At 42.4% G+C, this 21,614-nt stretch overlaps 1 protein-coding gene across 1 annotated transcript; it reads right to left on the bottom strand.

Moving 5' to 3' along the window:
- Positions 1 to 5,602: 5,602 nt before the first annotated feature.
- On the bottom strand, positions 5,603 to 21,208 carry LOC147625312 (chaperone protein ClpB3, chloroplastic-like). The gene is made up of 10 exons (XM_086818640.1): positions 20,782 to 21,208; positions 20,194 to 20,412; positions 18,840 to 19,077; positions 18,550 to 18,745; positions 18,353 to 18,407; positions 17,178 to 17,328; positions 16,783 to 17,091; positions 7,660 to 7,925; positions 6,390 to 7,316; positions 5,603 to 6,088 (listed from the first exon to the last, which is right to left on the bottom strand). The coding sequence occupies exons 1-10, from the start codon at positions 21,079 to 21,081 to the stop codon at positions 5,762 to 5,764; spliced, it is 2,988 nt and encodes a 995-aa protein (XP_086674766.1). The 5' UTR covers positions 21,082 to 21,208; the 3' UTR covers positions 5,603 to 5,761.
- Between the last annotated feature and the right edge of the window lie 406 nt (positions 21,209 to 21,614).

The raw sequence follows: 21,614 nt of genomic DNA, 5'->3' as shown, positions 1-21,614 counted from the left end.
CAATCTTGTTTTGCAAGCTTCAGAGCATGGAGTGCACTTGGTTTTGATGATGATGATGATGTGTGTGTGTGTGTGAGAGAGAGAGAGAGAGAGAGAGAGAGAGAGAGAGAGAGAGTACTTGCTTGCATTTATGCATGAAGACATCTTGTGCATGAGATAGTTAGGGATTCTCAAGCATATACAAGCTTGCAAAATGTACCTAGTGGATACGACATGGTGCACCTGGCCATGGACCCCACTGCAAGGAAGGGAAAACCACCAAGCCCTTCTAGAGACCTCCGAAGCCATTTTAGGAAACACATAAATAACATAATTTCAACAGTTTAAAAAAAAACACATGCAAGACAAATTGAGGTTTCTGAAACTCAGTCAAGGTATGCCAAAAAAAACACACAGCAACTGCGATGAGAAAAAAGCATTGAGAAATCAGGGTTTTGGGGGCCAAGGAAAACCTCACGACATTGGTGGGGGAGAGAGAGAGAGAGAGAGAGAGAGAGAGGGGGGGTATGTGCACACGCACGTGCGAGAGCATGTGTATTTTTTCAAAGGGGGCAACGACTAACCTGGGATGTTAATGGAGTTGACGGGCGGGTGGCAGATAGTGATGAATGCCAGGGCCTGTAGTAGGTCATTCCACCAGATGTGAGAGAGACCCAGCAGCAGAGAGTTGAGTAGGACAGCCATGGCCGCCCGTGTCATGGCCCCCCCCTCCCCTTATGAGGACCAGCTCCAAACAAGCTGACGGTTAGGAACCTCACAAACTCCACTTGCACCTCCTCCACTTGGGAAGTGTGCTTATCGGAGCAGGCTCCGAAGCCCATGGTGATGCCATAGATGTCCTGATCGGTGGCTAAAGTTGTCTGCCTGCCAGTTGCCTTGCCTATCAAACACGTTATCCACCTGCTCAATAGCTTGGCCTTGATCCTCCCGACGTGTAATGGAAAATCTTCGACCAAAACTCCATGTCAAGCGCATTCCTACTCGTCTAAATGAATTTCCTAATTATCTTCCTCAGCATCACAGCCCACGAGACGCAAACCTTGCCATAGCCCCCCACCTGCAGCTTCTCTACCCGCATGTCAATCTCTTCCCAGTCCTCTATTGAGCCTGCCAGTGTCACTTCAGGGATTCCACACATAATATAGAAACTATAGTCAAAGTACTACTTCATGGTGGCCATGAGGACGACACTGGCGACGATGGTGTCATTGTGGGTGTGGTGGTGGAGAAGCGAGGCAGCACCCAATCACAGAACGTCAGGTCCTTAAGGTTTTCTCTGAGCTGGGAGGTCATGTCGTGTGTAAAGCGCCCGTAATAGACAATATTGAGCAATTTGACTTGGTAGACTATAAACTCTTTCTTGCCTTCGTGGGCGACAAAGATGGAGCGCAAGGCCTCGGCATTAGCATTGACATAGAACCCCAACCGGACGACGATGGGCGAGCCAGACATCGTCGGGGCAAATGAGCAGGTTGTGATGGTGGCAATAGAATATCTTGAATTGATCGAAAGAACATGAATCTGTAAACATACTTGGAAAGGGTGTTATAGAGGCGCTTCTTCTATCGAGGAATCAATGCCTATACTTATAACCGATGGAGATCTTGAAGTACCTTGCAAAAAGGATAATTACAAATTGTTCTTATGTTCAATGGGGATTCAAAAGTACCTTGCAAATTAGAAAATTACAAATTCATTACCACATTTGAAAATGAGTTTTGTATCATGAATCAATACGTAGGACTAATGGCCACCTTCAACACTGAAGGTGTTTCGTTCCACTTTAGATATCGAAAGTGCTATTTGGGAAATGGGAGAAGGGCACATTCTCCTAAATTTATAGAATTTCAGGGAGGATTGTGCCAACTCCCCGCCATACTTCATGTATGGCTTTTTTTAAAAAACTTCACTCACATAAACGAGCACGAAAATCCTATGACTTGATGAATGACGTGTAACTCAGATTCAAATGTGGTAATGAATTTAGAATTATCAACCATGTGATTCCTCACGTCGAATATAATCATAGCCTTCATGTTCATGCTCATTCGAGCTCTATAAGTTATTTATATAAACTTGAGAAAGACACACATACGAAGAGAACATGTTCAAAAAATGGTATGGATTGCAATATCCATCTTCATTCAAGCACTTCAAGATGTTTATACGTGAACAGAAGGACACACATTCTTTCAAAGTACGTTGACAACGCACAGGTGCAAGCAATCAAGAGGATAAGGGTACCCAAGAATTGTAGTTCTTATAACAAGCCTGTCTGGGAGCAAGCAAGGAATTTTGTTTGCTTTTGTGTGGCGTAAGACATCATTTTATGAAGGGAAAAAAAACCATAGGGATTTTTTAATGGATTTTTTGGAGCCCAACATCCATGTTGATTTCATGAGTGTCCTATTGTCTAATGTGCATTGAACTCCTTAATTACATAGACACTGCAAACGGGTAATAATTACTTCTCTTTCTATTTACATAGAGCTCCATGTTGCCTGCTATCTTTCGGATATATTTTCCTCAATAGGAATATAGCGTGCATCTCTTTTCGTGTGCATATTAATGCGCATTTACTTAGCATTAATCAATAGAACATAAGGAGCACCACCTCTACTCAAACCCTAAGTGCTATAATGTTCACAAAAATCTAGGTGAAATTAATTACAAACACAATATATATTCAATTGCATGATATTTTAAAGTAGTTCACACGAGAAGCCAAATTAAACATTGTACATAAAGAGAACCAATAGAGCCTTTGTGGGAAAATCAGAGCATAGTCTATACTTTAAACAAAGCAAGCATCCTCCTTTGGCAAATCGGCAAATTTTCTAGTGGCAAGAGGAAGAGGCACGTAATCTTCTCCTTTTATAATTGCTTCCTTAAACTTTGCAATATTTTCCCGCACATAAATGTAGTTCTTCTTCCGTCACAGACTCTTCTTCGGTATCGACTATTACTGGATTCTGACGACTACGTGCCTCGTTGCATTCATCACTGTCATGATCACTTCCATGGTTTTTTCTTGTGTATTGTTTGGGTAGAAATACTTTTTTGTCAGTATGTCTATGTAGAAAATACTTTTAATGTCAGTGCATTGCATGAAGTGTGGGATTTTCATCACTTTCCAAATTGATGAAGCTGGCTTTCTATCCATACCATTGCATGTTTTAGGTATGATCCATGATGTAGCATGGTAATATTTCGAAGCAGAGTGTTTCGAGCGTCGCACCAAATTTATTGGGTACGTAATTCTCCATAAACACATGCATGCTTGAACAGATTGACTGGTGAGAGATAGGCATACCTTATTCTTTAGATTTCCTTGACCATACAGAGCATTCAGTTGTCGGCCACAAGTTATTTCTTCAGATGAAACAATGTGGAAAAAAACTTGAAATGGTTTTTATGTAGATCCTTCATGAAATAACCGAGCATACCTTCGAAAGTGAGCATGTGGATTTGGCACAAGCCACCAAGCCTCCTTCAAGTTTGAAGAATTCCCATTGAATGTACCTTTTTATCAACTTGCCAATACTTATTAACGAGGGTGCCATTAGAGAAACCACTATTTGTAAGTGAAGGTGGTTTAGCGTTCAGCACTTCTCTAATGCGAGCATCCCTTTAAGACACTCCATACGAACAAACTCCTCAAAAGGATCCCAGTAAGATACATCTATATCACTGTTTCAAAACAAACTCCTCAAAAGGCTCCCAATAGGATACATCTATATCACCGTTTCGAATCGCCGCTGTCACAAAGACTTTGAAAAGTTTGTTCTTCTTTGCAAGAGGGAATTTCAAGCAATTTGCTAACAAAAGGATCTGATACAACCTTCTTGCCTTTCGTGTTGGGAGTGTCAGAAGAGCTTGCAATCATCTTTGTTTAAAAGACAAACCCGTGTAATCAGTTATGGCAAAAGACCACGCGATCATGTTTGCTCAACACACAAAAAAGAAACTTTGATGGTTGTTCAACACACACACAACCAATCCAACACAGAGTTCTATGCTCGTTGCGGAGTTCCATGCTTGTAAAATGTACAAGAAACAAACCTAACAATCTTGCTTTCCTCTTCACAAGCATATTGTGCACGCACGTGCGGGGCGTGAGTATCCTCAAAGATTGACGATTTGCAAGCGCATTTCTTTGAACAATAGACAGCTTTGGCTCTAGTTCGTGAGAGAGAAGACAAGGTGATGGTAGAGCAGGCACGGAATTACTTACATCACGAAGAGCAAACCTTTTCGGCACCATCGCTACAAGCACATGAACAAGTAGGACGGCAAGATCCTTATAAATAGCCCCGCCGCCGACCAAGCGGCTAAAAAAAGAAATGACACAAACCTATCGCAAGTGTTGCGGGCACATGACGGCCATCCTCTACCGACATTCAACGTCACCTAATAGACAAGGAAAAGAGCATGCTGATCCATACACAACGAGATCAAGATCGCTGCAGAAGCAACCACATAGACCACTTGGCATTTGCTAGAAGCTTCAGATGGCCACTACACGGAACATCCCACATCCAAAACACTAGAACGAAAGCATGCCAGAAATCATACTGCGCACGTGAAGGTCACAGCACCCGCAAATCGGATCATCACCATGCCATGCCCTAGAAGCTTGCCATGGAGATCGCACAAAAAGCCACCACATGCAAAGCATCAGCAGACGATGTCAAACTGCACATTGTCAACGCACCCACGAATCGGACCATCACCATGCCATAGGTAGAAGCTTGCCATGCTGATCGCACAAAAAGCTGCCACCTGCAAAGCAACAAACGACATCATACTGCACGCTGAACAGCACCGGCAAATCGAACCAACACCATGCCATGGCCTCGAAGCTTGCCATGGAGATCGCACACCATCGACTGCACATGAAGGTAAAACCACCAGCAAATCGGAGCATCACCATGCCATGGCCTAGAAAGCTACCACATGTAAAGCAATAAACGACGTCGCACTGCATGCTGTCGAATGCACACTGACATGTCTGCATATTACTAAAAGCACAAAGTTTAGAAACTTCCCTTTTTGGGTGGTTATTTTCCTCACTAACAATTTTTTTAAAAAAATATCTAGGCGATTTTTCTATCCGCTTGGATGTTATATTTTTTGCATTAGAGCCATCAGCGAAGAAATCACACTGGAACAACTAATTTGTGAGGAGATAATCAAAACATTTACCCACATAAATAATACTCTCATTTGCATCGTGTTTGCCCACGTAACTAGAAAGAAACTTCTAGTACCAAGTAATGCTGCTCTTCAGCTCCAATTCCCAATGAAACTTGGTATCAAGCACAGAGGTTTTTGGTATCAAGTACATGCTCTTCAGCTCCAATTCCCAATGTAACTTGGTATCAAGCACACAGGTTTTTGGTAGCAAAGAGGTTTTAACCTATGAAACAATACGTGAAGCATAACTTCATGAGTAAGTGAGGTGGATTGGGGGTTCCCGATGGAAGAGGGTTAAACTATGAAGTGATATGTGAAGCATGGTTTCATGGGTAAGCAAGGAGGTTGGGTAGAGATTTCTATACAAGCTCGTTTACTAACATTTCCAAGTCCTGCTATGATCTCAGTAGAATACCAAAGACCTTGATCTCCATTTATTACTTAGTATACAAAATGTCAATCCTTTGACAGCTTTCTAAATAGTTTCCCTTCACCATATATATTTTTCCACGCATTTTACAACATTTTTTTTGGACTATCTACACATCCTGAACTTCATCTCAACTTAATTCTGCGCTAAAGCTATACCATCAACATCTTGTGGGGAGCTCTCTCGGACTGATAATTTATGAAAAACCAGCTTTTGCTGAGGAAGCTGACCACTGGCGAAGGCAGAGAGCTCTGTATCAACAAATATCGTGTCGTCTTCTTTGAAATCTCCACGCAAGATGCCCTTCGCAAGTTCATTTTCCACATTTTGTTGGATAACACGTTTGACTGGCCTAGCTCCATAGTTGGGATCATAACCCAAGCTTCCAAGAAGATGCACAGCACTATCGCTCACTTTGATAGTTATCTTCTTTTCCTTCAATCTCTTTTGCACGCGCTCCAGCTGTTAAGCCAACATTTGGAGTTGTTAATCAGCTGCTACTTATAGAAATTTAATGTAAAAGAAACAATCTTATTAAGTAAAACATAAATATATATACCTAGATGAATCCAGAAACATGCCCAAATTCACCTTATAAGAACATAAAATATAAAAATCAGGATTTTAAACCCTGATCAAATTGTTCCCTGCACTCGGGAGTCGTGGCCCATCATATGGATCATACCTACTCATTTAATCTCATCTAGGAGGCTCAACTCCTATAAACAATGCAGGTCAGATTAAGAGTTGAAATATTAATTACCTGTAGCTTTACAATGCTGCTAATCTGTTCCCGGTCCAGTGGTTGGAAGACAATATATTCATCAATACGGTTCATGAACTCAGGACGAAACGTTGCTCTTGCAACATCCATCACCCGGTTCTTCATAATCTCATATGTGTTTTCAACTGATCCATCACCACCTTCCATGTTCAAAATGTATTGAGATCCAATGTTTGAAGTCATAATGATAACTGTGTTGCTGAAGCTTACAGTCCTCCCTTGCGAATCGGTCACCCTTCCATCATCCAAGATCTGGAGAAAAATGTTGAACACGTCTGAATGTGCCTTCTCAATCTCATCAAACAGAATGACTGCATAAGGTCTTCTACGAACAGCTTCAGTAAGCTGCCCACCCTCCTCATAGCCAACATACCCTGGAGGTGCTCCAATAAGACGTGATACAGCATGTTTCTCCATATACTCACTCATATCAATCCTGACAAGTGCTTCTTCCGTGTTGAACAGGTATGAAGCCAGGGCTTTAGCTAGCTCTGTCTTACCCACTCCTGTTGGACCCATGAACATAAAACTAGCAATAGGCTTATTGGGATCAGACAGCCCTGCACGTGAGCGTTGAATGGCTTCAGCAACTGACTTCACTGCTGGATCTTGTCCCACAACTCTCTTGTGTAGTTCAACGTCTAGATACAGAAGCTTCTCTCTTTCTGACTGCTGAAGCTTTGAAACCGGAATCCCAGTCCACTTGCTAACAATCTCAGAGATGTCATTACCAGTCACCTCTTCTCTGAGCATAGGCTTGCCTGTGCTCTGGTACTCATCCAATTCCTTCTCAGTTGCCTCTAATTGTCTCTGGAGTGACATTAGACTGCCATATTTCAGCTCCGCAGCCCTATTAAGATCATAGTCACGTTCTGCCTGCTGGATCTCGATATTCACCCGGTCAATCTGCTCTCCAATTTGGCAAGATACAAAGAAATAATAAGCATAATAAAAACAACGAACTACAACTTTAAACCCCAAAAGCACATCCACCTTCTCCCTCGAATGCACACACTTTCATTCATCCTAACAAATTAAACTTGGCAACTTTGTTTTTCCCTCCCTTGGGGTCTTGACTCTTTCCACACAAAAACCCCGGCTTACAAAAAAGGGAGCTCTCACTCATTGGTCTCTGATAGGTGTAAAATCTTCCTGTCCAGCCCTCGCTCATCTGATGGGGGCGGAAAATCTCTCTGGAAAGGCCCTTTAAGTATGAGAAACAATAGAAACAGGTACTGCAAAATAATACCTCTTCTTTGATTGATTGAATGCGAGTCATGACTGATTTTTCATGCTCCCATTGATCAGTAAGCTCTTTCTGCCTTTGCTTTAAAAGCTCCAACTCAGCTTCGATTTTATTGAGTCTATCTCTCGAGGCCTTGTCTGTATCATTTGTAAGAGAAAGACGCTCCATCTCAAGCTTCAATACTGATCTATCTATTTCATCTAATGCAGTGGGCTTTGAAGTTATTTCCATCTTTAACTTGGCAGCTGCTTCATCAACCAAATCGATTGCTACAGCACAGCACCCAGAAGATTTATCAGAGACATTTACAGAACTATATACCATGAAATTCAACAAAAAGAGGGCATTTAGCATTTCGTGTTAGTCCCCAAAAAAAAAGGGTAGACCTTTAATCAGCCATGGTTGCAACTTGTTACATGCACTTCATGCTAATCCAGAAAAAATTTAGACCTTACTCAGCTATAGTTAGAACTTGTTACAGGTCCGCTTAACCTGTATGCTTAGCAGGCTGGGCGAAGCCATGAGAAGGCTAGGCTGAGCCATGGTTTTAGTAGTTAAGCCCCCTCTCCCTCTTCCTTTCCCTTCCTCCGCCCAAATATGCGTACACAAAGATATGGAGCCTGTCCAGCAATCTCTCTCTTTATTGTAGAGAGTACTGATATGGTCATCATGGTTTACTTTGTCAAGGATAATCAAGAACTGTATCTTGGTAAACACTGTTGTCAGCACAGTGGGACTGATGAAGGTCACTGTCCAGAAGACCAAAATCATGCTGGTAAATGTTAGAATCAAATACCGAGAAACTCTATCAGGGTTGGAATAATCTGCATCGAGCCTGGATCGAAGACACCGCAATAGATTATGGCTAGGGACCCTCCTCCCAGCCATAGGCTCCCTGGCTCCCTTCTGGAACCACCCCCAAACTTGAGGTCAAATTGACATGAGTCATCACCTGACAACACACCCTAGCACCCCATACTGTTGGAATATATAATCTCCAGAGGGTCTACATCACCTTTTTTCATGCATCACCTTTTTTCATGCTTGTACTGGTCATTTTATGAGACCTTGTATTGGCATATCTCGCAGATATTATTTGGGATTTTCTACCATTTTTTAGGGATTTTAAAATTTATAGCATTTTATGCTAATGGACAGCTTTTGGCCTGCTAACAGCTGGCCGACCAGCTCTCTGGAGGGATATCTAAGGGTTCTCACCCTTCCTCTCACTTTTCATCTCATTCGAGGTCATTGGCTGTAGCAATAGTCTCTTATGCTTGTAAACACCTACGGGCTTCCCTCATGCTCATTTTCAGCAATAATCAATTGTTTCCACCCTTCTACACTTTGTGCTTTGGGCCTACAACCTGTGATGCTCTTTCACATACCACCAAACTGCCTACCTGCCTACAACTACACTGACCCCGAGGTCCTGCACACCTTAGTAGATCTCCCTCCATCGCGTGGATACCTCATAATCATCAAAACTGAGCCCAAACTCACTTATATCAGAAAATGAAACTCGCGGCGGTGCCCGGGGGACTAGGGCCTTTGACACACTTGTTGATACCATCAATGCATATTAAAACATTTAAAAGCTGGACAAAACATCCACAAATGCTGAAAATAGAGCTTGCACACGTGACACCACATAGAGACCGGAATGGGCCGAACCCCTACCCCTTGGAGTATTATTACCCAAGGAGAATAATATCATGTACAAGCTTTGAGGGCCTTTCTCTCTCCACGGGAGATGCCAGATTATCCATATACAAATGCCATAACACAACTCAACACGAGGCAACCAAGCCGGAACATAGGCTGTAGAAATGCCGAGCCAACAATATAATCCATATACGTCCGTGTGGGTACTGATTCTTCCCCAAAAACCACGGGTTTTCATGCAATAGAGCTGGTACAGCAAGTACAACTCTCCATTCAGCCGGTACAACAGGTACAATGGTTGGTACAACCGGTACAATGGTTGGTACAATAATAGGTACGATGGCTATTGTAGTCGGTACGATGGGTGATACAGCAAGTACAAATGCTAGTACAGCATGTATAGTGACTAGTACAGTAGGTACAGTGGCTGGTACAACAAGTACAAAAGCTAGTACAACCGGTACAATGGGTGATACAGCTAGTACAGAAGCTGGTACAGCTAGTACAAGGGCTAGTACAACAAGTACAATGACTAGAAATCATAATAAATGATTAAATACCCTTGCCTTCAGTATTTCTTCGCGATGGAAGCCTCCAAAACAGTCCCCATTAGCCGGTATTCTTCATGGGCAGCCTTTAAGATAGAGAGAAAGAGAGTAGCCATCATTAGGACACCTGTAACGGTGGTAGAGGCTAGTGTACACCAAGAGAGCCTCTATTAATAAAGAGAGAGGGCTCCAATTTATAGATTTGGGCCTCCCATGAGCTAAAATGGCAAGAGAAGGCTACAATGACAAGTGGAGAGCCACACAATAGCTGAAGTGACAAGTGTGAGGCCACTTGTCTCACTTTGATCCACTTTCTAACAAGTGTCAAGCCACTTGTCTCACTTTGATCCACTTTCTTGCCACATATCCCAATCTAAGAGATGGGTCCTTCCATAAACTTTATCTCTAAAAATATCCCAACTGGTAGACATTCTGTCTCATAGGCACTTTGCCAACTCTTGGTATCTACTCAATTCGAGATATAATGACGTGAACAAAATTTCCATCGGAGTCGGACCAAAAACAACAACTCTCATAAATTTTAGGAGTGTGGTCCTTTGTATTCTAGGATAATCCCCCATTCCCAAAGCTTGTACTTTCCAAATATAGACATCCTGGAGTCCACAAGACCCCTTTCATACTGGGAAATTTCTAGGCTGGTGACATCCTCCCCAGCTTCTTAAAAGTTATCCGCAACTTTAAGCTTGAAGCCATATATTCAAGATATAATCATGTCCCATCAAGTGGGCGAGACGAGACAGACTCAAAAATCTAATATAATTGAAGAATCCATGTCCCAAAGAAATGGGTGAGACTAAATAAGTCTCCATAATACCAATATCAAAATTATCAATGACATAATCATATGCCAATGAAAATCACCAACCAGGTGCTAAGATACTTAAATAAGTGCCATGCACAAGAAACTAGTGTCTCGCACAGAAACATGTGCTATGCACACAAACTCGTGTCATTCAAGAGCACAAACCATGGTGACAGAAAAGCTGGTTCTCCATAGTTCTGGCAATCCTTTCTCCCAATCCCAACAGATCCCATGTTCTCCCATATAATCCCAACTCTGATCAACAAGCATGGTGTGGAAACAATGAAACACTCACTCCACAATCGCAACACGAATCCACGTGTATGGTGGAGTGTTCATTGAATTGCCCTCTCACAATCCCAACATGAATCCACATGCATGGTGAGATGAACAATGAACCTCTTAGCCTCTGTATGGGAAGATAGTGATTCTAATATGGCTTTTAAAAATAAATAAATCCATGTCCCAAATAAATGGGTGAGACAAAACAGTCCCATAAGTCCAGATATCATAATTACGTCCTAAGTAAATGGGCGAGACAAAATAAGTCTCCTGCCAACAAGGCATCAGTCCACATGACCCTTGGCATAGACATAAGTTCCGTGCCAACCAGGCGTCATGTCCACTTTACCACTTGCACTCCGTGTTGGTACTCTGACCACACACCTTGGATGAGAGGTGAACTCAAGTAACAAGATAAAACTCACTCGCAGGCATAGACAGCTTGGTGTTCCATAAGCATTTCTGCTACACACAGTTTATAGGCATTTCGGCCACCAACTCACACTACCCTCTTAAGTGCCCATGTTCCCTTCCATTTGCTCTCTATTGTTCCACCCACACATGGTAGAAACAATCTTCAAGAGAGCACGTAGGACAAGAGAACACTACGTAGGGTATGTTGTGCTTGTCACTACCCTTGAAGTGCCCATGTTCCCTTCCATCTGCTCTCTATTGTTCCACCCACACATGGTAGAAACAATCTTCAAGAGAGCATGTAGGACCAAATCCCTAGAGAAGAAGTCCAGGAATCCATAGACCTGTATACCATAATCCTTGTATACCATAACTCTTACCACATACTCCGTGCTAACCACACACCTTGGAGTAGAGGTGGACTTTATCATAAAAGCATCATATCCATGAGATATCCAAAGATTTCTGCTCTATAAACTCGGACAGATTCGTCCATAGAAATTGCTTGTGAAGCCCAATATCTATAAATCTCGTCCAAGAAAGAAATCTCCATAGATATAATCCATCCCAATAAAGGGAGCCATAAACAATGTTTCCCTGAAACCATCTCAAGGCAAACACCACCACCTTTCTCCTTGCATGGCTATACAAGGGTTAGTGAACATTAAAAACACTTCATAGTAAATAGCCAAAGCACCAACTTTGCAAACTCAAAGTATACTTAGCTTTTCTTTGCCATGTTGGTCATGAAGCCAAAAGAAATATCTCCTCACTATATCCTTAAGATATCCCAAGATATATCTCCATATAGCTTGCCTGTAAGCTTGATAATATAATCCACAATATCCATATGGAAAGAGTGCTAAACGTGTGCACATAAAGCCAACTCCACACTTCCAAAATAAAATTTTGTGAATTCATAAATCCTTAGATCAACAAGCTGTCTTCTGCTCATGCTCTTGTTTCATAAGCTATAAAGTGACTAGCCATGCTTAACATCAATGATAGTAAGTGTGGTTCCCACTTGAGATCTTTTCTCTTCCTTATTGATAGAAAGAAGCCTCCGCTTCCAAAAAAGCCTATGCTCTGATACCAATGAAACTCGCGGCGGTGCCCAGGGGACTAGGATCTTTGACACACTTGTTGATACCATCAATACATATTAAAGCATTTAAAAGCTAGACAAAACATCCACAAACGTTGAAAATGGAGCTTGCACACGTGACACCACATAGAGGCCGTAATGGACCAACCCCCCCCCTCCCCCCTTAGAGTATTTTATTACCCAAGGGGAATAATATCATGTACAAGCTTTGAGGGTCTTACTCTCCCCACGAGAGATGCCGGATTATCCATATACAAATGCCATAACACAACCCAACACGAGGCAACCAAGCCGGAACATAGGCTATAGAAATGCCGAGCCAACAATATAATCCATATACCTCCGTGTGGGTACTGATTCTTCCCCAAAAACCACGGATCTTCATGCAATAGAGCTGGTACAACAAGTACAACTCTCCATTCAGCTGGTACAGTAGGTACAATGGCTGGTGTAGCCGGTACGATGACTGGTACAACAAGTACAAATGCTGGTACATGTACACAGTGACTAGTGCAGCAAGTACAGTGGCTGGTATAGTAAGTACAAAAGTTGGTATAGCTGATACAATGGGTCGTACAGCAAGTACAAAAGTTGATACAACTAGTACAAGGGCTAGTACAACAAGTACAATGGCTAGAAATCATAATAAATGATTAAATACCCTTGCCTTCAATATTTCTTCGCGATGGAAGGCTCCAAAACAATCCCCAACAGCCGGTATTCAGCCTTCAAGATAGAGAGAAAGAGAGTAGCCATCATTAGGGCAGCCTGTAACGGTGGTAGAGGCTAGTGTACACCAAGAGAGCCTCTATTAATGAAGAGAGGGGGCTCCAATTTATAGATTTTTTTTTCCCGTACATACCCGAGGCCCACTCAAGTGGGTGGAGCCGATTCATAGATTTGGGCTCCAATTTATAGATTTGGGCCTCCCATGAGCTAAAATGGCAAGAGAAGGCTACAATGACAAGTGGAGAGCCACACAATAGCTGAAGTGACAAGTGTGAGGCCACTTGTCTCACTTTGATCCACTTTCTAACAAGTGTCAGGCCACTTGTCTCACTTTGATCCACTTTCTTGCCACATGTCCCAATCTAAGAGATGGATCCTTCCATAAACTTTCTCTCTAAAAATATCCCAACCGGTAGACATTCTGTCATAGGCACTTTGCCAACTCTTGGTATCTGCTCAATTCGAGATGTAATGACGCAAACAGAATTTCCATTGGAGTTGGGCCAAAAATAGCAACTCTCCTAAATTTTAGAAGTGTGGTCCTTTGTATTCTAGGATAATTCCCCATTCCCAAAGCTTGTACTTTCCAAATATTCAGACATCCTAGAGTCCACAAGACCCCTTTCATACTGGGAAATTTCCAAGCTGGTGACAGAAAACATTACGAAGAGCAACGAGCTGAAGCTTCCCCCCTCTGCGCACCTGCCCCCCCTCTTCCATGTCCTCCTTCGCACTGCCCCCACCTCCCTCCTCAACGCACCTGTCCGCCAGCACTTTCTTCCGCCTTCCCTTCCTACCCTCCTGCGCGCTACCTTCCACACCTTGCCTCCTGTGTGCCCTGCCTTCCGCCCTGCTGCCTGTTTGCTGTCTGCCCATCTGCCTCTCTTGCACGGCCTCGCCTCCTGCTCGCCCCAGCTTCCTCCTTCGCTTCACTCTTGCCACCCTTCCTCTCCATTGTCTCCCCCCTCTTCATTGCCTCCTTCCTTCCTCCTGTGTGCGCACCCCTCCCCTTCTACGTCTTTCCCCCCTCCTCGCACACCCGCCTTGGTGCCCCCCCGCACGTCCATCCATCGCCGCCTCTCCCGGCTTGGAGTCCTTCCTCCTTTGCTGCTCTCTACCTCCCTTCTTCCTCCTCCCGTCACACCCCCTCAACTTCCCTCTCAGCAGGTTTTTTGCGCTTGGGCTGTTCTTCTTTCAACAGGTGTCAGTTTCCTCCCTTCAAGAGGACTCCATGGCAGACTATCCGTCATCCCTGACCGAGGCCGCAGTCCCCTTCCTTTTCTCTAAAGTGGACATCCAACTCCTAGCATCAACAGTAGCCTCCCTCGGAGCCTCAACACTTGTATGCAAGATTGTGAGTAGCCACCCAGCCTGCAGCTAGCTTCGTGACTTGCTCTAGGCCAGCCTCCTTGGCAAGCTAGACAAGATCATGGATATCCATACCCTCGGGCACGACAACTACCAGGCAGAGTTCAACACCCCGGCTACTTTGGACCACAGCTAAGCCCCTTTGCGTTGCGCGTATAGTCACAAGAAACGTTTCGAGGTTTCGAAGTCCGTCACTAAAAAAAAACGTAGGTTTCGAAAAATTATATACATATATATACACATACATACATTTCGAAGGTTTTGAATGGACGAATCCAGTGCAACTGACGATCATTTTAATATACATTTTTATATATGTATATACATATTTATGTGTGTGTGTGTGTGTGTGTGTGTGTGTGTGTGTGTGTGTGTGTGTGTATTTATGTATATATACATACGTATATATACATACATATACATACGTTTTGAAGGTTTCAAATGGACGAATCCAATGCAGCTGTGGGTCATTAGAAGGTAGTTCTCAAAGCATTTTTCAATGGGACAAGAGAATCATCAATTTAGGATATATATGTAGCCAAGGGGAGTCACACAAGAACATGATTTTCTTTCAGTTTTGAGGTTTTTTTAGACCAAGGGGAGTTGCACATGGACAAGATTTTTCCTTGCAACCCCCTATTGGCAAGTTTTAGGGGCATGTTTCAACCAAGAGAGCAATGTCAAAAAACCTCAAAAACCAAAAATTTAAAAATTTAAAAATTTAAAAATTTAAAAAAAAACTTGAAATTTGGGCAAAACTATCATATCGCAAAGGGTTTCGAGGGTTTTTGAAACTGTTTTGAAGTTTCAAGGTTTCGAGGTTTCACAAGTTAGAAACGGGTTTTTTTGTGACTATGGTTGCGCACGGCCTAGGCGTTTTCCACACATTGCCAGCATGGCTTTGATCCAGCCTCCAACCCTCTCGCTGAGAATCCGGATTCCCGATCACAATCTGTTTTTCAGGGCTAGAGAAGGAGTAATAACACTCCATGCTATTTCCACTCTGGCTTCTTTGCCATCCGCCTCAACACCTCTAGCTCCCGCTACCTCTAGAGTAGCCTCTTCCACCTATTTGTACATTAGATTCTTGTTGTTGTTGATGCCCATGATTTTGGCTTCCAAACTAGCATGCACCTCAGCCTCTAGATAATGACTACCTCTACCTCTACATGTGTCTGTGTAGAAGGCAATACCAAAGTAGAGCACTTCTACCAACTATCATGAATCTTCGATTTCACCACGTAGAAGACATTGAGTATGCAACATAAAATTTCAACAAATTCCACACAATTTGGCAATTCTCATGAATTGAATTCATTATATAGGGGTTTTTTTAACAAAAAGAATGTAAGTACCAAAAAACAGATATTTAAGAGATTCCCAAATGATCCAGTGTATGCCCAATGGAATGATTAAACATCCCGTCATAACGCCGACCCAAGGAATAACGTGCAGACTCTTATCTGAATCCCACATAGTAAGAACCTCCTAGCACAAAGAGAGAACTTCGTGTTCATCTTTCTATGCTCATCAAGGACCGTGGTTAATCAACTTCGCGCTCAGCCATGTCCAACGCAACCTTTAAGGATAAGGTCCAAGCCATCTCAGTGGCTTCATTGACTCCAACTCATTACTAGCCCTCGTCGCCAATCAGCTTAAAAAGCTAACCAAACACAAGCTATCCATAACCTGATGCTCATGAGCATGTTCCTACTGTACATCATGCATGTCCACAGCCAAAGCCCCACCAAAATGTTCAACCCTAGGAACAATCCAAAAACGTGTCTGTGATCACTAGCGCAAGCCTCTCATGAAGAGGCAAGAAGATGGTCACCCTGTGCTTGTAGTAATGGCCCTTTTTTGCAGAAACCTGTGCCTAAACAGTAGCCACACCTCTTCATGTAAGGGACTGAGATGAGCATTTTTAAGAAAAATGCCAAAACTTACTTAAAAAAGTTGGCTTCCAACTTTAACCTACACTTACTCCTCTTTTAGGTACTAGGACTGCCTTATCAATGACACTTTCCTTTAGCCATAGAATGGCTCCACACGACACCGAAACATATTCACAGATCAGACTCACAAATATTTCTTTACTGACAAAGATACTTCATCTGCATTCAAAGTAAAAGGAAACTGGCAGCTAACAGGAATTTCTTTAGAAAAGAAAGTAGTACTAAACTGATAAATACCTTTGTCAGGAAGAAACCGATCACTAATGTATCGATCTGCAAGCAATGCTGCCTCAACTAATGCACTATCTGAGATTCGAACCCCATGGTGTAGCTCATACCGCTCACGCAAACCTCGAAGTATGGAAACTGTGTCTTCCACCGATGGCTGGTCTACATAAACTTGTTGAAAGCGGCGCTCTAATGCTGGATCTTTCTCTATGTATTTCCTGTACTCATCGAGGGTTGTTGCTCCAATACATCTAAGCTCCCCTCGACCAAGCATTGGCTTCAACAAATTCCCAGCATCCATGGCTCCATTTGTTGCACCTGCAACAAGAGCTCACAACTGATATTAGATTAACCCCTTAAATCCATACATCATCATAAGTACATAGATGTATATATTTATATACCTGCCCCTACAACAGTGTGTATCTCATCAATGAAAAGAATAATTTGAGCATCTGAATCTTTAACTTCTTTAAGCACAGCTTTCAGCCTGTCCTCAAACTCTCCACGATACTTTGCACCAGCAATTAGAGATCCCATGTCCAGGGATATAAGCTGCCATCAATTTGCAAAGACAATCAGAATCTCTCTCTCTCTCTCTCTCTCTCTCTCTCTCTCTCACACACACACACACACACACACACACATCCATACATACACGAATGTACTATGTATGTGTGCATGTGTGTATGTATGTATGTAGGTATGTGCGTATGTATGTGTATGCATGCACAGATCGGTGGATGCATGGATGTATGAATGCATGCATGCGCACACAATATAGTTATACTCCATAGTTATGTGAAACGGAAACAGAAATGGAAATGAAAATGGCAATTTTGAGGGTGTTGAAAGTTGAAACAGGGAACACCATGTCAAGGGGGAGAGAGGAGAAGAATAGGGAGCAGAGAAACACATGGAGATGAAAGAAAATGGGAGGGTATATGACGGGAGACTCGATGACTGATGACTTTTGCTTGGGAATCTGTAGATGTTATCAGGAAATGGCTGATATGCCAAGGAAATGGCTGAAATGACTGCTGTTTTGGAAAGAAACCGCCGAATTGGCTGAGGCACATTTCAGACCTTTTGACCCTCCAAAACGGCCCGATGTCCTTCTTTCCCCCCCACACACACGCACACATATACATATGTATATTATAGACATACATGCAAACATATGTTTACACATACATACATACATAGACATACATACAAACATGTGTCCGTATATATACACATTCGTACACACACACTCATATATATATTCCCATATATACACATATAAACATATATTCCCATACATACACACATAAACATACATACACACCACACACACACACACACACAAATATAAAGACATAAACATATATTCCCAAACATACACATATACAGACAGACATACCACACATCACACAGACATATATAGATAGATAGACAAATATGCACGCATACAGTCATGCAGAGAGAGTTACAAATATGCATGCATACAGACATGCAGAGAGAGTTACCCAACCCCTTTTCAAGAGATCCAACTACGATAAAATAGAATAAACTAGCTTCATGGTGAATCTCATACTTTTCTGTTCATCAACGCTTCTGGAACATCCCCCTGTACAATTCTTTGTGCCAACCTGCAAAGGCAAAAAAATGATAATAAGTGATTAAAATTCTAATGTGCTACAAAAAAAAACAAGATGCCTTTGGTAAATCATACAAGGATCTTCTTTGTATTTTCTCTAGCAAGTTAAAGGATATTCAACATCAAAGCCATACCCTTCAGAGATTGCAGTTTTTCCAACTCCAGGCTCTCCTATCAGGACTGGATTGTTCTTTGTCCTTCTTGAAAGGATCTGAATACACCGCCGAATCTCATCATCTCTCCCAATAACCGGATCTAACTTGCCTTGCCTAGCCATTTCAGTCAAATCCTTCCCATACTTTTCCAAAGCTTCATATTTTCCTTCAGGATCTGCACAGTGGAAAAGAACACCTAATGATGACTGAACAAACAAATACTTGGAACTCCAATGTGTACAGCAAGCCCTGGATTAAAAATGGCATACCCTGATCTATGACCTTCTGAGTCCCTCGGATCGCCTGTACAGCTGAAGCAAGGGCTTTTTGGCTGATTTGGAAATCTTTGAACAACTGCTGACCAAAACGCTTGTCTTGCGCAAAGGCAAGAACTAAATGCTCAACTGATATGAATGAATCAGCGTATTCCTTCTTGAAACCTCTAGCTCTATCGATTAATGCCTCCAAATCACGACCTAACATGGATCCACTTGTTTCACCGATAACCTGTGTCACGAGCAAGTAGCTCTCTAAGTCCCTTAGACTTAGTGAGTCATGAAAATGCTCAGCAAGCAGCAATTTTAGGTGACTCACAAAGATCTCACAAAATAAAAAAAATTGTGTGTCCCCCAAGTAGGTAGCAATTTTAGCCCCGCACATAGCTAGTCATGAAGATGCTCTTTACATTGCTAAAAAAAAGAGGAAATTAGCAGGACCTATATATACAAATGGAAAGTTCAAGTTATTTCTCAAACTTAACAAAAAACTAAAGTGTGATCTTGACTCAATGAGAGTCTACTCACAAAGCTTCAAAACATCAACTCCAACATGCATAACATAGAATTCCTGCAATGATATCCCCCCTCACATCATCAGGGTGCCAAGAGTAAGTGCAGGTTCATGTGTAAGTCTCGTGTAAACATATGTCACCTCAATATACAAATCTTCATAGATAAATCATCAAACTAAATTTCTATCCTCCTTTGAAGGTGAAAGGCAGACTCAAGCAACGATGAGGGCACATTACAGAATTTTTCAGCACAATCTGCTATAAATACGACTGAATCATTTCTTGCGAAACAAAATTTGAGCCCCCACGATTGCCTTTATGTTTTGCCAAAATTGTAGTCCTAATGTGAACCTGATCAAACCAAATTTGCACACCTACATCTGTGTACTTATGTATGTTCCTTGATTCAAGTGTGTAAATATTGTAATGAGCACGGCTCTGACCCTATGTGTTGTTTTGAATGTATACCGAAATGAGAATTCTCCTACACTTCTGCGTTCGGCCAAGGTTGCATCCAAGGCCAAGGTTGCATCCAAGTCCAAGGTTGGAGCTTACAACACCAAATTAGTCTATCAAGAGACATAGGATTTAGAGGCATGGCAGTCTAGACAATCTTGCAACAACCAAGAGGCAGCCTTGGAAATGGTGGTCTTTTACTTGTGTTGGATTAAGGGAGAACATGGCTTCTTGTGTCCATGTGAGTTTGATCAAATGATGGAGTAAGCACATGCACTCTGTGTGTGTTTGCGTGCGCGCGCGCAAGGTATGCACCTTTAAATACGTACTTTACTTAAAGTACACTAGGTACAAGGAGGCAAGAGGTAGTAGCTCACTTTTGGCTGCCTCTGAATGTATCTCTCAGTAGCTTGAAGCAGAGAACTGTTATCAACATTGGCCTTTGCAAAAATGCGCCGCGCTAATCCATTTCTTTGTTCCAGTAATGCCTTCATCAGATGTTCTGTCTCCACAATCTGTTGCTTGCTTTCCTTGGCAACCTCAGGCGATGATACCACAGCTTGCCAGGCCATCTCTGTGAAATCTGTTTGGCTTATCTGCAGGCAAAGCAAATAAACGCATGGGATAAGGCATCAGATGCAGCTGAAAGTTAAATGCAAAGCATATATATGCATTTGTTGTTAATGCATCAAAGGTAAACAAAGCATACTAACGTGTGAAGAAACCGAACGGCAATGAACGCTAATGTATGCTTAGTATAAGAATTAATCTGGCTAATCATACATTTGCTGAAGGCCGATGCAAAGCAACCTAATCAAATGGCAAAGCATGCTAATGTCTGCTTGATACAAGAAAAATTCTGGATAATCAGGTACCAAATACCCCACGACTGCAAGCATTAACATAATTTGAGGATGCTAAGCATGCCATAACCCAGCTAAAAAGAGATAGTTAGTGCTGCTTACTTGGCCTGCCTCGCAGCGAATGAGCCCGCGCAAGCTTCTCTTCTCTCGCCAGCCCGGTGGCTTCAGCGGCCTGCTCCAAATAAAATTTCCATGTCTGAGGCTCTGAAAGATGGCGCCTTTCTTCCTGTTAACTGACAAGGCAAATCTTCCGCTCTGTGTCGCCCTGGCCACCGCACAAATACCTCGCCCCGAAAATCCTGCCACTGGATTATCCGAGGAAAGCCTGAAATTTGAGGAAGAAGAAGAAGAAGTAGTAGAAGGCCTGTAAATGGAAACGAAGCTAGGGCTAACAGAGGCCATGTCTGTGCTCAGGCAGCAATGGAGTCTGTGTGTTTTGGTTTAGCTCGTGACGAGAGTGAGGGTATTTGCCACGCACAAGCTTTTAAACGAGCTGTTTTTTCACACGTACTATCGAAGGTTCTGGTGCATTTCTGAAACATCTGGATGGTTGCACTAGTTGTGCCGGTTACACACATGCCTTCCGCCCAAGGTTGCTTTCTAATAATAAAACCTCTTCTTCCAAATGTGTCATTACTCAACTTCTTATGAGTGGCTAATGCAATCATGGTTCTCATGGCTACTAACTTGAAAACTGGGCTGAAAGTTTCTTTGTAGACAATGCCATAATGGTAACCAATCTACCTTTGTTTATGCTTATAGAACCATCTGCATTATGCTTAATCTTGTACACCCACTAGCATCCAATTGGTTGCTTAACTTCTCGTAAATTTGCAAGTTCCTATGTTTGTTGAGTATATCCAATACATGCATTTCTTATCCATAGCATCAATCCATTCTTGCTTCCTCAAAAGAGTTCTCTTCGAGCACTATTA

This window comes from Cibotium barometz, chromosome 24 (assembly GCF_041138505.1).
Source record: "Cibotium barometz isolate CiBa-2024 chromosome 24, ASM4113850v1, whole genome shotgun sequence".
In the NCBI taxonomy this organism is placed as follows: Eukaryota; Viridiplantae; Streptophyta; class Polypodiopsida; order Cyatheales; family Cibotiaceae; genus Cibotium; species Cibotium barometz.
The sequence above is the reverse complement of the archived record's forward strand: the minus strand, read 5'-3'. Positions and strand labels throughout refer to the sequence as shown.